Raw genomic sequence first — 22,522 nt, 5'->3', positions numbered from 1 at the left:
GGGCAGGGGACAGTTGGGTTATTTACAGGACTCTGCCCCCTCCCATACCCCAAAATTGCTTGAAGGGGACTCTGGGAAGTTGGGGGGACTCACAGAGACCTAACACCCAACTGAGGGGGTCATAAAGCCCCTGAAGCCCAACTGTGGGGGTCACAGAGTCCCCACATGCCACTGGAGGATTAGGGGGGTCACAAAGCCCTCACACTCCACTTTTCACGGGGTAACAAAGGACACCCCAACTGTGTCTGTGGGGTCTCATAAGGCCCCCCACTCCACCTGGGGGGGGGGGTGTCACAAAATGCCTACACTACACTCCAACCTGGGGGAGATTATAAAACCCCTGCACTCAAATTGAGGAGGTCGCAGACACTCCACAACCCAGATGGGTGAGGTCACGAAATGCCCATTGCCCAGTCTGAGGTCACGAATCCCCTGCATTCCAATGGGGGAGGGGAGGTGAAAAAGCTTCCTTGTCCCTGGCTGGGAGGTGCAGGTTCTTTTAGGCCCCTGTCTCCCCCTAAAAAAAAGCGGCTTTCCAGTGTAAAGGGGCTGTACCAGTGCTGAAACCAAACTTGTCAGCAGGTACTGGGGGGGGAAATGCCATGTTAGGGTGGCTGCTCTCACCCCCCCTTCCTGCACCCCTTCAGGCTGCGGGGGTCCTCCAGATCCCCAAATTGCTTCAAGATTCCATTATTTATTGCTGCATTTCTCTCAGCCAAGGTCAGCCCTGGGGGAAAGTAGCACTGACCCCAGGGGCCACAGGCCTGAACTGGCACACCAAAATACAGGGAGCCTCCCTCAGATCAGGCAGTGTGAGGGGGCCTCGCGTTGTTGCGGAGAGGAAGAGGTGGGGAAAAAGCCCCTGAGACCTCCCATAAGCACGGTTAACAGCAGGGGTGTCATCTTTTGCTGGGGGGGTGTTAGGGTTTGCTCCTGGAAATAAAACACTCCAAATTCAAGGGGAGGAAGGACAGCTGAAACCCTGCACGTATGTCCCCCTGCAGAAGAGTAGGAAGAGGTTCCTTGACTATTGGGGGGGGTGGGGTGGGTGGGTGTCACGATCCGCTAACACAAGCGGAGTCATGAGAGGTTCATTTGATTTCAGAGTGCAAAAAGGACAGGAAGGGATTTCAGTTTAAATCACAGTAGTAACAATGCATTTTTATTTTAGTGCTAACAACATGGGTTATGCGATAGATGAGAGGGAGAGAAGGAGTAGGGGGGGAGAGAGAGGGATAAAGAGGCAAAGAGAGAAAAAGGGGGGTAATAGCTACCAACAGACAGGACGGGGGTCGCCGTTTTCTTCTTCTGTGGGGAGATCTCTCTCGAAGAAAGTAACTTGGAAAGCCACTTTTATAGTCTGTTTCAAAGCGAGGGGTGGTTGGCCAAGAGCTGGGGAGATTCACAGGCCATTGTGATAAGACCCATTGCTCTGTGAAGCAGGTATGAGGTACAGAACAGGGCGCTCCCACCAGTCCCTGCTCACCAGCAGGAACGAAGGCAGTGTACCGTGGCAGCACAGCAAACACCTGTAAACAATCACTATTGTGGTTTAGGTCGAGCACACCTTCAAACAATCACTTAGCAAGCATCCACCTCAACCAGGCCAGAATCCCTGCACAAAGTCCCCTGAGCTCTTCAGGGTCTCGGTCTCTGTTCTTGCCATGCTCGTGAGGCAAAGGAGGGAAACTTCAGACCGTCTCTTACACCACCCCGTGACTCACGATCAGCGTCAAGAGGGCTCCTTCGTGGTGTTGTTGCGAAGTCTTCAGTTCTTGTCAAATTTTGGTAGCATAACCTGGTAAACAGAGACAGAAAATCAGACAGAAAAAGAAAAGTAGGAAAAAGATAAAAAAAAAAAAAAAGAAAAAGAAAAACAAAAGCAAATAATCAATTTTCAATTAAAATACACATTCAGTTTCTTATTACAAAGAATAAGCAATTTCAATTAATACAACATAATCAAAATAAACAATTTCAGTCAATTTCTTTATCACGTGGGCCGATTTCCTATTTTTACTTTTCCAAAATTTCAGTTAAATCTTGGTGAAGCAACAACTGCTTTACCAGAGAAGAAGTTGCTGGGGTTATATAAGAAAAATCACATCCTGCAATTTTAGTAAAATTACAAACACAAAAACTTAAATGATTCTTTTGTATTCACTACTAAATTTTCTATAAGTACACTATCACAAGCAGTTCTCAAACATGCACATCCATGGCCTATACACACAAGTACTGTTTCAGAAGTCTCATTAGGATTTATTTCAAAGTTGCAGACATTTTGTTCTGTGTCCAAACAAATATCTTGAGCTCTGATTCCATTACTTTCACAGATAAACCCTTGTTGCTCCTGGACAATACAATTTTCCAAATTAACAGTTTGCCACTTCTCACCAATTTGACAGGCCCATTCCCTATGCTTGAAAGGATAGAGAATAGCTCCATCATGATTCAGCCCTAATGCAATGATAGGGAATATTGAATGTACTGAAACATTATGTATAGTCAATACAAAGGCTGTGGCTCTGTTTGTGCTGAGGTCACAGGTAAAATTTTACTAGGTTCCACCAGGATTGGAATTCTTTTTCAAAATCAGTGTCATTGTCCCAAATTATTTTCTGAACTTCAGTAGGAAAAGTGCCTTCTTTGCCTTCTCTTATAATTGAGGCAGTAACTGGCTGAATCCACGATTGGGCCTGAATGTAGCCAAGAGCCAAAGAGGTGTTATTTTTGTGTAGCACCATGTGCGTCAATCATTAATTTGTGATCATTTACAGTTACCTTTTCCCAATTTAGGCGTACAAGCATACACAGAGACACGCCGGAGTGCTCCCGGGCGCGCCTGGGCTCTCCGGGGTACAGCCGGGCCCTCCCTGCACTGCTGAGAACACCTTGGCAAACCCAGGCAGAACGAGGCACTTTGGGGCACTCCTGGGTACACAGGGGCACGCCTAAGCAAACACGGGCATACCCGGGCACACCTGGGGGCACCGGCGCTCACCCGGCCACACCAGGGCACACCTGGCCAAACCAGGGCACACTGGAGCACACCCAAACACACCGCGGCACACCCGGGCACACCCGGAAACACCCGGGCACACCGCGGCACACCCGGGCAGACCCGATCACAGCGGGGTACAGTCGGACACATCAGGGCACACGAGTGCACACCGGGACACACCCTGGCACACCTGAGAACACCCGGCCACACCCAGGCATACTCGAGCATACTCGGGCACACCCGGGCCGGCCCCCCTGGGCACTCTTGGGCGCACCTGGGCACACCTTGACACACCCGAAAACACTAGAGCACACCAAAACACACTGGAACACACCCGGGTAAACCGGGGCACACCGAGGCACACTAGGGCACACCAGAGCACACCCGGAAACACCCCGGCACATCGGGGCACACCGGGGCACTCCTGGGCACACCTGTGTACGCCAAATCACACTGGACGCACCAGGGCACACCCGGACACACCTGGGCGCACTCAAACGCACTGGGATGTACCTGGGTACATCCAAACACACCCAGTCACACCCACAAACACCAGCGCACACTGGGTTCCACCAGGGCACACCCGGGCACACCCAAACACACCGGAGAACACCCGGGCACACCAAGGTACAGTCGGGCACATCTGGACACACGAATGCACACCGGGACACACCCTGGCACACCTGGGAACACCAGGGCACACCCAGGCATACCCGTGCACACGGGGGCACACCGAGGCACACCTGGGCTCACCTGGGCATGACCAGGCACACCTGGGCACACCGGGGCACCTTGGGGCAGACCTGGACACTTGTGGACACGATCTTAAATATTACATAAACAGTACTTGTTACATAGAAAGAAGCAGAGATTTGTGTGCAATGTATGTAAATCTACAACTAAGCCTCCTTAATTGAAGGACTCAGTAAACATAAAATGTTACTCAGTGCTCTTATTTTCAGACTTTAAAGATCCTCAGCTTTCACATCAGAATTTTTGAAGCCTAAGGAAGTAATAACTAAAGGGTTACAGAACGTTTCTGTTTGATTGAAAGCAAATTTTATGTATTAATACAGATTTATAAAGAAAATGATAATTTCAGCCAGCTGTCTGCAGGGGGGAGGGGGCCGGGTGTTGGGTTGTTTTGGGGTTTTATTGGGGGGTTTTGTTGATTTGGTGTTTGGATTTTACAATGCAGTTCACTTAAACCTTTGACAGCTAGTTTGATGCACTTAATCTGCATTAATCTGTAGCTGATAGAACTTTTATTCCCCAAGATGTCGCATCTTAATTTCTTTTAGGCTTACAGAAAGCCTAAAAGGCCTTGGAGCAGGCCCTGGAGCAGTCTCTGATGTGTCTGGTATAAAAACAAAAGCTGAGAAGAAAGGAGATGAATATGTTATTAACAGTTAGAAGATGTGGATCACAAATGGGGAGAAAGCAAACTGGTATGTTAACTGGTGTCATAGTTCTATGCTGTTATGTAGTGGCTTTACCCCACCCCTCTGACCTCAGTTAAATTCTTTAAAGACCTATCCTTCAGATATAGATATGAATGTTCTCTGCATTTCAGCGGATTACATTTTAATTTCTGCCCAGTTTATCAGGATAGCATATACAAATGCAGTCCTGAGTGCTATGCAAAGCCTAAAAAGCAAAATGAGTGATGACATCATGGCTCCATACCCAAGAATGGCCTCTTGCAGCTATCAAAATGAAATGTGATTCTACTAGAAACACCTTTTACTCCTAGTGAAGCTAGAAACGCTGTTAGATTGTAGTGTAACATTTAATTTCTGAAAAGAAGACATTTTCCATCTGTCAAAGATTGCAGATATGACTCTGTTGTCTGGAGCATGCTATTACCATATAAACCTCTTAAATAGTGTCTTACATCACGCTGATTCACAACACAGAAATTTCCCTGAATTCCAGGAAAAAACTTTATACACTTACCAAAAAACTGAATTTTCTAGTTATTTTCTTGTTGAAGGCAGACCCACCAAAGACAATCTATCAGATTACTGAGTACCATAAAAGCTGTTTAGTTTCTAAGAGAAATACTTATTTACAACTTACATTTAGAAAAATAAAATTAAGATCTTTGAAATCAGGTGATTTCAAACTTTTACATCCGAGAATGTATGTCCTAAGCATTAATTTTTATGTACATGCTATGAATAGGTTTCTTTTGTACTATTTGGGAAGGCGTTAATATCCTAAAGACTTAGAATACATGGAAAAGGTAGGGAATCTTTGCATGTTGATCTGAATAATTTTATTAAATTTTATGAAACCTTGAATCTTTGAAACTTCTACTCTCTTGCTCCCTCTCCTTTTATTTTCAGGATGAGCAAGAAAGAAAGGTTGTTAACTCAGAGACAGAATTTATTATATGGTAGAAATGCACATAAAAATGTTTAAAGTGCTATATAAATATATCTTATTAATTGTGAGCATAAACTGTATCCATCTCCTTTGTTTTACACTAGGTATTTTTTGCTAGCACATACCAATCCAGATCCAAAAACTCCGGCAAGCAAAGCCTTTACCAAAGGATCCAAACTGGAAGAAAGGTGAAGACTGTTATTTCTTGTTTAGCAAGCCAGGAATTATGGTTCATTTCTAAACCAATAATAAAACAAGTGTACCACTAAAGAAAAAGACTGTTACACAACTGAACAGTTTCAGATGCTTATGTACAACCATCTTTTCGTTTCACAACATAGAAGAACTATTCATGAAACATAATTTTAAAGCTATTATTCCAGAAAAGGAATTACTCAGAATGGCCTGCAGTAGGATGACTACTTTGAATGGCTGCAAGAGAGTCTTTGAGAACTACTGTATTGGCAGGTGCCAATAAATGAGATGTAGTATGCCTTGAAAGAATAAGAAGCAAGTTGGACAATTTTGACCGTAAATACACACAGTGAGTTTTAATTTTAGCTAGTGCTGGTCAAAGATGAGGCCTTAGAGATACTGATGCTAGTTCTCTCTTTACAAAAAAGTACTATTTTTAACTAGGTAAAACTGACTGTTGAACGTTAGGCAAGCAATCTGAAAACCGGAAAAGCTCATTTATTTATTCACTTGTAGTATACCTGTACTCCCTGCATATTAGATTCTTTTCTTTTTCCACTTGCATCTCAAAGATAGTTGAACTAGAAGACAAGAAGACTGCTTACAGCAACAAACTAGCTTCATATAAGGAGAAAGTAAACTGCCCAGCTTAAACAAGTTAAGGGCATGCTGATCTGCGAGTACAAAACTACTATTTGTCTTGTATGTGGTAATTTTTAGAATAAGTGTTTTGAGGAAGAAAAACTATATGCTTTGAGTCATATATTTAAAGAATAAAAACATATTGTACCTTTTAATAATCCAATTTAGTAGCACATCTCTAAACTCCCCACTTCAGCTGGAGTTAAGGTACATTGAGTTTACCACCTGTTTCAGACTAGATTATCCGCAGCAAGTCCCGCAGCAAGGCACACCGCCCCAGGCCCCCTCGCCTCACGGCGGGCGGCGCCGCTCGGTCCCGCGCAGCCGCCGGCGGGCGGGGCCCGAGCGGTCCCCGGGCGGGCGCGGCGAGGCCCCGCCGGCCACCGCCTTCCGCTTTGCAGCTTCCTGTGCGTGCGGAAACATGGTGGGTGGCGGGGTGCGGGTTGCGGCTCGTCTCGCCTCCGGGAACGCGTTGTTTTCTGGCGCGCGGCTGTATCGGCCTTGGAGGAACGCGAGTCGCACTGGGGCCGCTCGGGGGACGGGGGTGGCGCTCGCCTTTCCGGCTCTACAGCGGCCCCGGGAGCGCGCGGGCCGGGCCGGGCCTCACGGGGGCGCGGGGCGGCACGGCCGGACCCGGGGAAGGGCTCTTGCGTCCGGCACTTCAGGTTATTCTTGGCGAGTTGGTGTTATTTCTTAGCTTTATTGCAAGGTTTGGTTCACAGCCTTTTCCAGGGAAGGGTTTAGCCAGACTAAACAATGATGGCGTGAGATACGCAACCTGACCTAGGCTCAAAATAGCTAGAGAGATGTCTTTTCCCAGTCACAGTTACCGGTGTTTGTTATATTATACCAAGGTACTAAAAAGTTTTGACCTGACATTACAACTGTCTTGATGGTGCTTTTTACAGGGGACACCGCAAAAGGATGTTATCATAAAACCCGATGCCCCAAGCACATTACTTTCAGAAAAACATGCAGACTATATCGCTTCATATGGAACAAAGAAAGATGACTATGTAGGTATCAGTTTGTTACAGTACAGCTGTGGTTTTGTTAACAGTAATATTTATTTATTGTCTCAGAGTTAAGGGTTAGATGCATGTTGACAAGCTAATTTTTTTTACCCTGCCATCCAAAGTATAAAATATAGGTGCCTTTGTTAATTTCTCTAGGTCTGTGATGAGATTTGGCATGTATTATCTAACTATAAATTTGAAGGTTATCATTTTAGCTCTATAATTACTCTGAGACCTGAAAAACAAGCTACTAACTTCTTCATCCACTGGAACGTACAAGTAGAGTTGCGTTTGCATGTTACTCTTTTGATGGGACAACTTATGTAAATTTTGTAGTCACGAGTGGTTGGATGTTGTCCACAGTAATGGGATTCTGCTTCCAGCAGGTGAAAATTGTCAGCAGCTGCCTATGTGAAGAAAAGTTGTGGTTACCTTTACTCAAAAGCACGCCAAGTACTGTTGCCTTTGATTGTACTGCATGTAAAAAATAATGTTTGTGTAATGTAGTTGATGTAATCAATGTAAGAGAATTCAATATAAAATTTCATTTCCTAGCACAACTTCAAATAATGAGAGTTTTGGCACTGGGAAATAATAGACTTTTTATTTTTTGAGACTAGTTGGGTTGGCAATTTGAGGGCTTCTTTGAATGCCAAGATAATAAGTGATCGGAAGTGAATTGGCACGCAGCTACTTGTTTGTGCCTCATTTGACATTGAGCTCAATGATGCTTTGAAGTAGAAAAATACAGAGAGGAAGGGGGTGTAGTATGTGTTGGTATCTACACGTGCATTTCCCTGTATGTGTGTGTATATACACACGTGCACGATGTACAGAATATCCATGAGTGGCTGATGCGTAGTTGCTAAATGGATGGAAGGTGGTTGACTAACTAGAAGCTAATTGTGAAAGTTAACTAATGTATTTTCATTGCACTATATTGATGGTGTGCTTATCTGATCGAGAACTAAAATAATGCACTGTTCAGGAATACTGTATGTCAGAGTATCTGAGGATGAGTGGTGTGTACTGGGGACTGACAGCAATGGATCTCATGGGGCAGCTGCACCGAATGAACAAAGAAGAAATTTTGTCATTCATCAAATCGTGTCAACATGAATGTGGTGGAATAAGTGCCAGCATAGGTCACGATCCTCATCTTCTGTATACCCTCAGTGCTGTCCAGGTGAGTGTAGCAGAGTAATTTTAGAAAAAAGTGTTTGTGATGAAGATTTTGATGATTGCAGATTTATGAACCAGTTACTGTTGGAAGCCCAGGGCAAAAATGATTTCAGTATCTTATTAAAAAAAAAAAAAAAAAAGCTGTATCGCTTTCTAAACCTAATTTTTGAGAATGTTTTCATGGTCAATTAATGGTTACTGGATTGTTGCCAATTTTGTAAGTTACCTTGAAATACTCCTTAGCTACAGGTTTTACTGGAGCATTTTATAGATAATTTTTGATTCTATAAATTATTCTTCATGTATGTTGAGGTGACAGATATGTATGACCAGAATAAGAGTAAATTTTTTTATTTTTATATGAGTTTTTTGGGGGTGTATAATTTAAAAATTGTAGTAGTCTTTTGGGCATTTAATTTCTTTATTTGTGCATACGCTCCCCCTGATAAGAAGCGGCTCTCAATCTTATTTTTTCACTTCAATTCTCTCCATTATAGACTTATTTTCTCATTATCACTTGTGTCTTTGTTTTGTCCTGGTTTTTCATTTTGGTGTGTTCTGGTCATGCAAACCGTTGTGTGAAAAAGCACCGAAAAGGCTCAAACACTTCTGAACAATTAGCTTGGTTATTTGCAGTGTGCATCTCTCATTCTGTCTTATGGAGGAAGTATTTTAATGGCATTACAACTAAATAATACAGCATTCTTTTCTAGGCAAAAACTATGCTGGATTTAAGGTACTGGGTTTGAACTCCTTATGTAGGACAGGATGCCCTAAGGTTGATCTTTATTACCAATTACTTTAGCACTAGAATTACTCTGAATACTGTGAGAACCAGGACACAAGTTTCTCCAGGCTGTGATGTCTTGAACTTTTCCAAACCGTCCAGTCCAGCTCCTTTCACAAGTTCCAATTCAATACAAGGGGGGTACAATTTGAGGTTGTTACCTTATGTATTAGAGATGTTAGTTCTTAAATATATACTCGATATTACTAGGAGATACTTTCGTGTTAACTGAATTGAGCTGTAGCTGCGCAAACTGAAAAAGCGTGCAAAAAGGCCAACGCGAAATTTTTGTGGTAAACTTAACCAGCATGTCTTAATGAGTATGCGTTGTCTTGGTGAACAAACACTGTTTAGTCCTGTCTACGTATCCAGGATGTTTAAAGGGTCATGTCATATGTTCTTGTGATCACAGTTAATAGTAGTTTGTTCAGATTTGCAATTTAGGGTGCATGCTGTGATTACATATTTTCTGTTGGAGTTGTATGTTCTTTTTTTTGGAATTTTCCTTAAGAATGAAATTTTATCTAACAAGGATTCCAGCTAAATAGGTTTAAAGTCGTAGTGTCCAGTGTTTCTCAAGATTGCTTCTATATTATTGCGTAATTTCAATTGTTTTGGGTTTTTTTTTTCAGTTTTTTATATACTATAAATTCTTAATTACTCTCTTTACCAATTATGCAAGTTATGAGTAAAAACATGAAGTCAGATGGGGCTCAGAAGCAGTATTGTTGTTTTCACAAGACATTGTATCATACAGATTTGCTGGTTTGGAAAACTGTATTGCCTACTGTAACCTTTATTTTTTTTTCCAGAATATATTTACTGTACTGTTGGTGTATAATCATATTGTTCATACTTTTTCTTAAATTATTGCATTTTGGTTCTACTTGTTATATTTAAAAATTGAATTGAAATAAAAATCTAATAATTTGAAATTAATAATTGTTGACAAGTTTGCACTGTAAATGGAATTAGTAACTAGCAGCTTAACATAGACGTATCCAAGTAGCCGCAGTGCAAAACTACAAATTGTTAAGTCTAAGGTGTCATTGTCCTGTTACAATATTAACTATAATAGAATCTGTCTTCTACTACTGCTAACATAAAACAAATAAACCTGGTTATGCTTTTAAAAGGAGACCTCAACATTGGAAAGTAACAAAGCATGAAAGAATTCAGTCTGAATTGTTTGTATCTCCTTTTGAGAATGTCCTAAAGTTTTTAGACAGAGATAATCTACAGTGCAGAGATTAACTACTAAAGTGGGAAAAAAGTTTAATAAACCTTACCAAATACTATTCAGTGTTAATTAAATCAAGTCTTTTATAAATTCGTGATTTCTTTTTTTTTTTTGTTAAGAAATAAATTTTTAAAATTTTTGCTTCTCTTTGATTGTTACTGTGTCTTTTTTTTCCCCCCCCCAGATTCTTACCTTATATGATAGTCTCCATGTAGTTGATGTAAATAAAATCATTGAATATATACAGAGCTTGCAGAAAGAAGATGGATCGTTTGCTGGAGACGAATGGGGTAATTTTTAGATCTTTTAAACGTAGTGTCTGGGTTGACTTGTGTAAGTCTGTAAACTTAAGTTTTCTTGGATTTTTTTTTGCATATGTATATTATATGTGAACACTTATTTTCTGAGTCTTGAAAAAGAAGGGTTTGTGAAGGACAGAATTATGTTTCTGCCCTTCCATATTCTCAGCTTCAGTTCCATTCTTATATTAAGAATAAAGTGTCCAGTTCTTAAAGAAGAAGACTTCTGGGCATTTTTAACTTCACAGTACTTTGATATACTAGATATGCTGTTTCATAAGGAACGTTTTATACTTGCCATTTGATGGTAGTTAGTAATGATCTATATCCATGACAACTGTGAAAGGATTTTTCACTATGTGGGAGTGACAAGAACTGGGTTTGTACTCGTGAACTTCTGTTAATACTGATTTTGCTTCTGCATACAAATTCCGTAATATAAGTGTATGTATAATATAATATAATATAATATAATATAATATAGTATAGTATAGTATAGTATAGTATAATATAATAATTTCATATATATGTGTGTATGTATGTATATGTATATAACATGGCATTTTTAAGCTGTGGCATAAATATTTAGTCACTCTAAAAGTATTTATCACCATGGAAGACCCAAATTCTAAGAAAATCTATTGCATATCACTCTTGTTCAGGTCAAGTTCAGCAACTGAGATCTTAGCAGTATATGTATGCTACTGTAAATTGGTTCGTAGTTTGCCACGTCCTTTTTGTTGAAGTATTGTCACAAGTGTACCGATTGCACAATGGATTGTCGTTATTTCCGAGAGGTGCAGCTGAAGGAGTGTGATTCCTGATGTGGGACAGAGCAGCAGATGTTTGATTTAGGCGTTTCAGCTTGTGAAATTCTTAAGAAGAGAAGTCTTGCAGAAGTTCCACCAAGAAACCAAATGTTTGCAGCTCAGTTCAATTTTAAATTGACTCCGAGTATTAATTGCCTGGATTGGACTTGACAAGCAATCATTCTGTTATAGGTGTAGGAACTTCGGTTTTTCTTCCAGGTACAAATATGGAAAAGAAACTTCTTAACTTAAATTAGATTTCCCTAAAACGAGAAACGGCTTCTACTTCTGGCTGGATTTAAGGCAAAGCAAGAGTTGTCTGATTATTTTTGCATTATTTCCATTTCTGTGCAATTATCTGTAGAGCACTACAGATAAACTCTAAAATGAAACAGTTGTTTGTAAATTACCACTAGATGAATTGATTTGGATATATAGCTGTCCAGCTCTAAATGAGTTGTTGGCTTTTATGCATAGTAAAACATACAGATCACTTAAATGGTAACGTATGTTTTCTAAATTACTGGGGAAATAATTGCTAAGCTGGAAGATTAAATTTTATGGGGTGACTTTTTTATCTGATTTTTGTTTTTTGATGCAGAACCTAGGATTTTAACATTTTGTTTCATATTTTCAGTACCGATTTAAATGTATGTTTGTTGAAAAAATAATCTTATTTAATTCCTTACCCCCACATTATAGGAGAAATAGATACAAGATTCTCTTTCTGTGCTGCAGCAACTCTTGCACTTCTGGTAAGTCCTAAACCATCACTTGCACAAGCGGAGAATTGAATGGTACTGCTCTTTGGTACTGTTGAAGTTTCTGCAGATGAGCTTGGTAGAATATCAAACGCATTAGTTATTTTCTGACTTGCAGGGAAAGCTGGATGCTATTGATGTGGGAAAAGCAGTAGAATTCGTTTTGTCCTGTATGAACTTTGATGGAGGATTTGGTTGTAGACCAGGTTCCGAATCACATGCAGGACAGGTGAGTTTCTCCTTACGTGGAAATACTTTAAACTAGCAAGCATCCATGTACTGCCTATAAATGTTTCTTTACAACGTGTATCAGTGATGACAATCAATGTACCAAATTTGTTCCCCAAATGCCTGATTCTAGTATTTCAGTTAAAATAATCGCACAGATACGTAACCTAATCTGAGAAGACGAGTCGAAACTCAAGAGTTTAGTCTAGGTAGAAAAGAAAGATCATAACGGAACTGCTTTTATGACTATTTCAATCTTCCCATAGTGATATTGAAACTGCTAGCATCAGGATTTTTAGAGAATTTGAAAAGGGTATCAATGGAGATGGTGGACAAGATTTATCACTGTTTCTGACACAGATCATAATGAGACTTAAAGGTCAATTGTATAGTGCATTTGAGATTTATCAGCCAGTGAACCCAAATGAAAATGAGACATGAGTCCTGTCAAGCATTACTAAATTTTTTGAGGAAAGTCCATTTTAAGATGACATACCTAACTTAGTAATGGGAATATTTATCAGCTAGAATCGCTAGTGTTACGCACTGTTATTGGTGACAGTGAATTCTGAAAAAAGCTCAGTAAAATCTACTTGAGAAGAAAATGCAGTAGTATTATTAGAATAAATTAAGGGATCTCCTGAGGAAGACAATCTAAATAACTTCTTTCAACAGGAAATTGACATAATTTAAATGATTTAAAATTTAAATTTACCTTTCCTGATTATATTTCTTTTCATAGGAGAGTTTAGTGCACTTAACCTGAATGTGTGAAAAAAATAAACTTTTAATGCTGTTGCAGTTACCTGTTTATTTTGCATAATTGTGGTGAGTGCCATAATGCCATAGCCAGGATTCACCTCATCATGTGAAAATGCTAGAGCCATTTTGTTGACGAGTGTTGGGTTTCCTGTCCCTTCTTTGTTTAAAATCAGGGAAAAAAAGTTAAATCTGTTACATGCACTTACTTACCTTATAGTTCTATGTACAGTAGCATTACCCATATAGTCTAAATGGCTGGACCATGCTCTAGTGTTCAAGGAAGTCAGTTCAATAGCCGAACCCACTCTGTTTGCAGGTGGCATTTCCTGTGAGGGTTAGATCTGTTGAGCTTATTCACATACTCCTTAAAAAGGTCTCTTTCACCTCCATGTATGTTCAGTAGTTTTCTGGGAATATTGCCAAACCCTGATCTCCTCTTATGACTGGGTGACCTGCCTAGTGAAAGAGAAAGGGAGTGGATAAAGTAAAAAAGGCTTGAGTAAAGCTTTCGACATGCTTTCCCACAGCATTCTCCCTAAGAAGCTGCAGCCCACAGCTTGGACAGGTGCAGTCTTGGCTGGAAGAAAAATAGGCTGCGTGGCCAGACCAGAGAGTGGTGGGAAATGATGTTAAATCCAGTTGGCGAAGGGTCACAAATGGGATTCTCCAGGGCACAATTTTGGGGCCAGTCCTGTTTGATATCCTCAACAGTGGTCTGGATAAAGGAATCAAGTGCATCCTCAGTAAGGTCCCATGAAGGACCAGCTTGTGTGGAAGTTTCGATTCATGTGAGGGCAGAAGGCTCTGCAAAGGGGTCTGGACAGGCTGGATCCATGGGCCAAGGAAAACTGTGTGATGTCCAAGAGGGCCAAGTGCCAGGTCCTGCACTTGTGTCACAACAACCCCGTGGAGCGCTCCAGGTTTGGGGAAGAGTGGCTGGAAGGCTGCCCAGCAGGAAGGGACTTAGGGGTGCTGGTCAACAGGAGCTGAACATCAGGCCGGGTGTGCGCAGGTGGGCAAGAAGGCCATTGGCTGTAGCAGCCACAGTGTGGTCACTCTGGTCACTGACCTGGTCACTGACCACAGCAGTTGCTGTCCCCTGTGCTGGCACTGCTGGGGCACCTCCAGTCCCAAAGGCAGTTTTGGGCCTGCCACTTTCAAAAGGGCATTGTGGTGCTGGAGCACATCTAGAGAAGGGTAATGCAGCTGGGGAAGGGACTGGAACATTAGGCCTGTGAGGAGCAGCTGAACTCAGGTACTGAGTGTTTTGCTCAGGTGAAAGCAGGTACTGGAGTGTTCAGTCCTGAGATGAGAAGGTTCAGGAGAGACTTTAATGTTCTACAACTACCTGAAAGGAGGTTGTGGCAAGGTAGGGGTCGGCCTCTTCTTCCGGTCAGTCAGTAACAGGACAGGGGAAAATGGCCTCAAGTTGCACCGAAGGAGATTCAGGTTGGATATTAGGAAGAATTTCCTCACCAAAGGAGTGATTAATCACTGGAACGGACTCCCTAGGAAAGCGGTGGAGTCTCCATCCCTGGAAGTGTTCAAAGAATGAGTAGATGTGGCACTTTGTGATACGGTTTAGTGTTATTTGGTGGTATTAAGTTAAAGGTTGAACTTGATGATTTTAGAGGTCTTTTCCAACCTAAATGGTTTTATGATTCTTTGCTTTTTGTGCTTCAGTGCTTTCTTAGAGACTGCATGAAATGTGACCAAAGTATGCTGTTGCACCATAAATGTTATCTCCCAGGAAAAGACTATTAATTTTTAAATTAATTATTAAAAGGGAATTAATCAGTGCAGATGTATTACATGGCACACTGAAAGTAGGCGTGACATGACCAAACATAGAGGGAATTACCAAGATAGTTAATGAATCAGGTTAGCCTGTTTCTGCTGGGGATTTCATTTGGTCTTTTGATTACTCTCTGCAAGCGTTAAAAGGTAAAAGGCAGGTAAAGGAAGAAACCGTAGACTGGATGCAAACTTTCAACAAAGACCATATCCAGCCTGCAGAAGTCAGTTTGACTGCTCTGGCTTGAGAGTCTGTGTTTTTAAAATAAAATTACATGGCTCTCTCAGATCTCCTAGGGTCACTTTTCAAACCTTGCATCAGTGTCTTATATTAGTAAAATACTACTGCTATGTCATTAAATTGTGTTACTGGTACTTTTTTACAAAAGCAACTGTAACAGTAACATTCTTTCCTGAAGGAAAAGTATTTGAAACTAAAAGTTGAAGTATTGTGCATCGTTTACATGACTATTGCTGCTTTGAGATCTTCCTGCATTTAGTCTGCTAAACTATATTTAGTTTTTAAATAAACAAAAAAATTATGTCTGTAATTTTAGATCTATTGTTGCACAGGATTTCTGGCTATTACAGACCAGTTGCATCAAGTGAATGTTGATTTGCTGGGCTGGTGGCTTTGCGAACGTCAGTTACCTTCTGGAGGTCTCAACGGACGACCAGAGAAGGTATTGTGCGACTTCTTTTCTTTGTTCAAACCTCAATAGAGATTGTTTTTTCTGAAGCTGAACTTCTTGCAAAATGTCACAATTTGTACAAAACATTTAGTAAACTTTTCAAAGAAGTCAGGCCTTCATCCTGATTCTTCCTTCTGTTACTAGCACCTGTCCTGCAGTCCTTAGCTATGCTCTGTTTGAGTCCTCAGTGTAGGAAAGTACACTTACTAAAGGATGTTTTGGTCACCACTTGAACCGTTGTTCCGTTAAACTAGGTCTTTGACTTTGGGAATGATCTTTTCCATAGGATTTGTATAAAAATTACTGTTTTACTGGATGTAAATCCTGTGTCATAGTGTTCCACATCACACTAGAAATTTGTGTAACCTAGAAAAATCTCTGGCAAATAGATAGTCAGCAGATTCCCCTGCTTCTGCCCTTGTCCCCAAAATACAAGTAGTCGATATGAACTTCTTTGTATTTCCTCTTGAAAAGAGTGCCATGTGCCTTTTCTCACAGAAGGTGAAATCTTTAAAACTCACATTCCTGTGGTCTTGTTTCTCAAAGAAGGGAAGAAGTTTCAGAAAGATATTTTCCCTTCCTGAAGACAGAAGCCCACCAAAAAGAGACGCTGTCAAGAAAGTCTTTTACTCCAAAGACACTCTTAAGTGTTTTGTCTCTGCAAGGGTATTATGATAGCGCACCTGATAATGTGCAGAATTATCAGTAAAATTTGCAACGTTATGTTTAAAACCAAATCAAATATTAATCTGCTTCTCTGCTTGCCAGTTACCTGATGTATGTTATTCGTGGTGGGTGCTAGCTTCTTTGAAGATGATTGGTAGGATACAGTGGATTGACAGAGAGAAACTGCGTTGCTTTATTTTGGCTTGCCAGGATGAGGAGACTGGAGGATTTGCTGATAGACCGGGAGATATGGTAAGTAATATCTTTTAATTTTTATTTATTTAATTTGGTTTTAATTAAAATATGCATGAAAATTTCAACTGGAAATTTCAACTTTTGTTTGAGTGTAACTCAGCTCATGGTCCAGGTGAGTCTTGCAGAGGCTGCAATATACTTCAAAGGAAGAATAGAGTAGAATCACCATTGAAGGCATACTTGGGGAGCACGTACTTTATGATGCGTTTGTATTCCCCAATGAAGTCAGTTGCCATTCCTTACAAAATCTGGTTTGGTTCCCATGACATGTGCAACACAAACCATTTCTCACAAGACTGTTTAGAAGATTTGTGTAAAAACATCGTTTGGTGACAGGTTTTCTGGTGGCTGTGTGGGTTTTTTTGGTTTATTACTTTGTTTCATGAAATGATCTGTAAGCTGAAGTCTGGTGTAGATTAAGTAGTCTTCAACTCTCTTGGTGGTTCTGTCTGATCTAAATAAATCATGAGCTTTTATAAAAAATCCCTATACACTAACTTTCATTCTTTGCTAGCCCACCTACTTAATAAATCTTGTAGCTGGCATTTGTCTAGTTGAGGGAGGAAGAAGCTTTTTTGATAATACAAGAGGCTGGTGGTACGTATTCTTTGCTTGTTGAGAGAGCAGTTACGATTTAGCCGATCTGTTCTCTCTGGTTTCAGTTGGAAGTGATTGATACCAGTCCCAGTGAAATGGCAAGTAAAGTTTAAATAAAGTTTAAATAAAGTAAAAAGCAAATAAAGCACTTTCAAGAGTGCTGGACAGATAAAATAAGAAGTATTCTGAGACTTCATTGCAGCTCCTATTGAACACTTGGCTTATTTGTTAATGGTCTGGAGTGGTATTAGCTGTTTTTATTGCAGACATGACCAGATCTGCTTCCTTCTCCACAAATGCATTAAAAAATAAAGCAACTTTGTTTTTGCAAGTAGGTGCTTTATTCCCAGTCGGGAGAGAAATCTGCTAACTCCAGTCTGTCATTTGGAAAGTGGTTTTGTGTTCTTAAAATAGGCAGAGTTTTGTATTTCTAAGGAGCTTACAGGAAGACCTTTTCTGTTTACAGAATTCTCCAAGTGAAGCCCAGAACTTGAAGTCTAAATGATTTTCTGGCTTTGAGTACTGAAATATTTGTGTCTTCTTGGAAGAGCAGCTCTGCAGAGCCTTTTCTCTAAATCTAAGGAGAGCACCTTTGGGAGAATTTTTCTGTTCTGTTAGGAGTAATTTCATATTATTTTTACCTGTCTTCGATTGTTGATGTGTAGAAATTTCTGCTCCTGTAGAAATGTTGCCATAAATGTAGCCCAGGTTTTTACTTTGTTCATGCAGAAACTCATTCCTAATAGACCTTGTATATGGGCTGTTTTTTCATTTGTTTTTCATTTTGTGGGGTGGAGAGGGAGTGGTGATTGTGTGGTTTCGGGAGTAGAGGTTTGGGGGGGGTTTGTTTTTATTTATGGTTCTGGGAGGTTTTCTAGCAAAATAGGTTGCTACTTTCCTCTCAAGGTTGTGCAGCACAGCTCTGTATTTGGAGACCATTAAAGAGCATTATGATGTTTCTGAAGAACAAGTAGGGAATTTATGGAAGTGGTATGTGTGGGTGATACAGTTTACTTTTAAAATGCTACTTATCTTTGCTTCTACCACCTTGTGATATTGCATGCTAATAGACAACCGTGAGTGCATTCCATCTAACTCAGAGTTGAAAATCGTCTTAGCAGCATATAACTGACAAGCTATTTCTGACAAGCATTCCTGAGTAAATCGTGGTATTCTAAATGCCTGCCACAGAAATTGTCTTGCTTGTCAACATATGTTACCACAAATGAAAGTTTATTCAGTTGTATTGTCCTCCCTGGCCACGGAGATTTTCAGTTTCTTGCTGGCAAACAAAAATTTCATTCTATACAAGTGAAAAACCAATTGACTTTTGTAAATGGACACAAGCTTCCTTTTTTTTTTCCCAGGTGGATCCATTTCACACGTTATTTGGTATTGCTGGGCTATCTTTATTAGGAGAAGAACAAATTAAGGCCGTTAATCCTGTCTTTTGTATGCCAGAAGACGTCCTTCGAAGAATAAATGTGCAGCCTGAGCTTGTAAGCTAAGCCTTGTAGAGACAAAAGGTTTATGTGACCAATTGCTTTGTTTTACTTATCTCATCTGTAAAACTGTCAGCATATTCTTTTGGATGTGTTTATGTTCTGGAACTGAAGCAATAGCTTTTCTGTGGACTGTGTCACTTTATAAATTGTATCAGAACAGGATGGTTCTCATAATCTGAGTGTAACATGTTCTTTGGTTGTATTCTAAGATGTATAGAAACATTTCAATTCTGTATCTAAATGTATGGGCCTTGGCTTTTTTTTTTTTTTTTAATATAATATTCAAATCAAAGCTTGACTATGTGAATGCTTAGCTTTTCTATCCCTGTAATATCAACCATGCTAGTACTGGTCTTCATACAGGCATCTTTCGATGGTGGATTGTGCAAAGCACTTGAAAAAAAGACTCAAACCAAAACAACAACAAACCCAAACAAACAAACCAAAAACACAGTAAGATCCTACCTAAGCCATGCACTTAATACCACACACTTACGTATTTAATTTTTCCTGTTCATGTTTGGCATCAGTTTTCTACATTGAGAAACAGCTGCTTCTTCTCACAGTAATTGATACCAGTGAAGCCATGATTATGATCCTTTTAAATATATATGTCTTCATTTATTGATGAGTCCCTTAGACAAAATTCCACTAATGCTTGAAATACAGCATACCTTGAGTACGTACAGTGAATCTTGCTAGCATAAAACATTCTAGAGAAGGTCTCCGTTGCACAGTGACTTGTAATTGAACATAGAGTTGATTCAAAATTTGTTGCTGGGCTGAAATCCTGCTTTTGTAGCTTTCAAGACACTAATTGTCAGTACTTGATTATGATTATGGTGTAATTGAAAATAAAACTAGCTGTGGAAAATGCTTGTTCTCTGAAGGGTGAAATCCTCTTTGTCTTCATAGAAGTGCTAAAATTGCCTCTTTATTCCACACACCTTAGCTGAGACTGAATGGTATTCCACTTGTAATATACAGTAAAAGGTAATTATGAAGGGGAAGAAGTCTTTGATAATCTCTGTACTTACGCTTAAGTAAGGCCTAAAGTTGTTCTACCTGAACTTCACTCAGCAGAGATAGCCACCTAAGATTTGGCCTGCACAGATGTGTAGTCATTTGACATATAAACCCAAACTCACTGAATAGAAAATACTGGTTTAGGCTATAATATTGGGAATTAATTTGATAATAGTAAAGACTGCTCTAGCCATGACCAGCTTTTGCACCAACTTCAGTCACAGTAACAAAGTACCTTTTAGCACTTCAGAAGTAAAGGCTTTTTCTCGAGTACAGCAGAACAGCCTGAGGTTCGGTTTGGCTGGAGAGAGTGCCTTAGTCACGGCGGTCAAGCAAATGGTTGAGCTTTTTCTCCTCTTAAGGGTGTGTTCTGCAGGAAAAGAATGCCTCAAGCTATAAAAGAATGCCAAAGCTATACATTTCCTAACACCTCAAAGGACCAAGAACCAGCCTTAAAATAGTCTATTCCTTCTCCCAAGTTTCATATCCCCCTTCACACCTCCACTACCATCCTGAAAAGCATAGTCTCTTCCTGTTTCTAGCAACTCTGAAATCCTACATCACTGTTGTACCACAACTACAGACCTTGAATCAACTTCCTCCTACCAAAATGTTGACTCTTTATCAGAAGTCTGACAGATCTCGAATCTGACAGGCTACGCTCTGTCCAGCGTAGCCTTGCCAACATCTCCCATTTTTAAATTCCAGGTATCAAGGAAAGCACTTTTCATTGTCCCAAGACACATACCCAAATTCCATTCGCTGCATCTCATGCAGAATTTTCAAAGACAAAAATCAAACCCACAGTATAGCCTGAAACTTTTGAGCAAACCTTCCTTCAGAATAACTAGAGTGATCTGGGTCCCGTGCAGTGGTAACCATTCAGAAATAGCTCAGCATTTGAATTACCCTGATGGAGGTGAGACAAATGGCACGGCAGGCTGTGTGGAGTAGGCGAATGCGTATGGGCGTAGTGGACATCTTGTCTCTTTGGTTTTTTGGGTGCCACAGGAGATGCTGTGCAACCGGTGAGCGGAGCATCATCCACTACTGAGTACAGTGTTTTTGTGGAAGAGGTCAGGGTTGGCTGGCATGACCTCCAGCCCTGTGTTTTTGCAAATGAAGAGGCATCTATCGGCCAATGGTAGCAGCATCCCAGTTAAATCAATGTTGACCTTCTTGAGGGTGGATTCTGGTGCACAGCCCTCTGAAAGCAAAGTCGAAGAGCCAGTGGTCTGAGGGGGTAAGGTGGAGAGACTGCAGAGCGGGATGGACGAGGTGCTTACATCAGTGCAGCGGTGAGGGGTGTTTAGGATTGGTCATGTTTTGGTGCTGAGAGCAGGTGTAGGATTCATTCCACATGAGGCGAGCATGTGCTGGGCACGGCAGCTCCCGCCTGTGTCCGGCCTCATCCAGCGGTATCTTTCCCGATCCAGAGCTGTTTTTTCTGCCCATGGTAGTCTCGCATATTACAGTCATGTCGTGTTACGTGTAGCCTGTGTGTGCTTGGTGTGCTGCACCATATGAAAACCACCCAAACCCTACCACCACCTAATACCCCAATTACCCCTACACAACCAGCTCCACCACCCATCACAGCACCCCATGCCCAAGCACATCCCCGTCCTCTGCATCCCCATGCCCAAGCACATCCCCCACCTCTGCACCCCTCCATCCCCAAGCACTTGCCCCTCCTCTGCACCCACCAACCCATAACCCACCCCTCCCCGAACACAGCGCCCAGTGTCCGTACCCTGCCTCCCATCACTCCACCCTGCCCCCAAGCACCACAGCCCACCACAATACCACGCTGCTCCACCGCAACGTCATCAATGACAGCAACACCACCGCCATGTTCACCAAAATCATATTACCAAAATTTCCAATAAATCACTCACGAATAAAACAAAAAAAACCCTTTAAGAACACAAGCACGATACTGCCCACACATCTCCCCAACAGCAACACAACACAACAAAAACCCCCTCACACAAACGCACAATCAATCGCAACCACCGGCAATCTGGCAGGCACAGCACCAGCTGGAACCCCCGTCACAGGCACCGTAATAGTGACCAGAAATACTTCTAGCCACAGATAAATGCACGTCACCATATTCAACCCAAAATGCATATGCAGACCACCATATCGAACCAGAAATACAAAAACACCACCATTTAAAGGGTTAGTGTTAGGAATAAGGGCAGGAGGTCAAAGGTCATGGGGTCAAAGGTCAAAGGTCATGGGGTCAAAGGTCACAGGGTCACAGGGGTCAAAGGTCAAAGGGCACGAAGTCACAGGGTCAAAGGTCAAAGGACACAGGGTCACGGGATCAAAGGTCAAAGGTCACGGGGCATAGGTCACAAGGTCAAAGGTCACGGGCCAAAAAGGTCAAAGGTAACGGGTCAAAAGGGCAAAGGACATGGGGTCAAAGGTCAAAGGTCACGAGGTCAAAGGTCAGAGGTCACAAGATCAAAGGCCACGGGATCACGGGGTCAAAGGTCATGGGGTCAACAGTCATGGGGTCAAAGGTCACAGGTCAAAGATTATGGGGTCAAAGGTCACGGGGTCAAAGGTCACGGGGTCAAAGGTCGAAGGTCACGGGGGTCACAGGAACAAAGGCCATGGGGTCAAAGGTCACAGGGGGTCAAAAGTCAGAGGTCACGGGGTCAAA

At 41.4% G+C, this 22,522-nt stretch overlaps 1 protein-coding gene and 1 non-coding gene across 2 annotated transcripts; both read left to right on the top strand.

Moving 5' to 3' along the window:
- Positions 1-6,570: 6,570 nt before the first annotated feature.
- Positions 6,571-19,698, top strand: LOC102106763 (geranylgeranyl transferase type-2 subunit beta). The gene is made up of 9 exons (XM_005530211.3): positions 6,571-6,653; positions 7,138-7,245; positions 8,234-8,431; positions 10,639-10,744; positions 12,265-12,317; positions 12,442-12,552; positions 15,665-15,790; positions 16,568-16,717; positions 18,685-19,698. The coding sequence occupies exons 1-9, from the start codon at positions 6,651-6,653 to the stop codon at positions 18,823-18,825; spliced, it is 996 nt and encodes a 331-aa protein (XP_005530268.2). The 5' UTR covers positions 6,571-6,650; the 3' UTR covers positions 18,826-19,698.
- LOC148182546 (small nucleolar RNA SNORD45) lies at positions 7,401-7,483 on the top strand. Its single transcript, XR_015774570.1, has one exon. It is a non-coding gene; the product is annotated as a small nucleolar RNA SNORD45 (small nucleolar RNA).
- Positions 19,699-22,522: the final 2,824 nt, after the last annotated feature.

The sequence above is a fragment of the Pseudopodoces humilis genome, chromosome 26 (assembly GCF_049639895.1).
Source record: "Pseudopodoces humilis isolate 2021_Gansu_Grassland_sample_001 chromosome 26, ASM4963989v1, whole genome shotgun sequence".
Taxonomy (NCBI): Eukaryota; Metazoa; Chordata; class Aves; order Passeriformes; family Paridae; genus Pseudopodoces; species Pseudopodoces humilis.
This window is presented reverse-complemented; position numbering and strand designations above follow the sequence as displayed.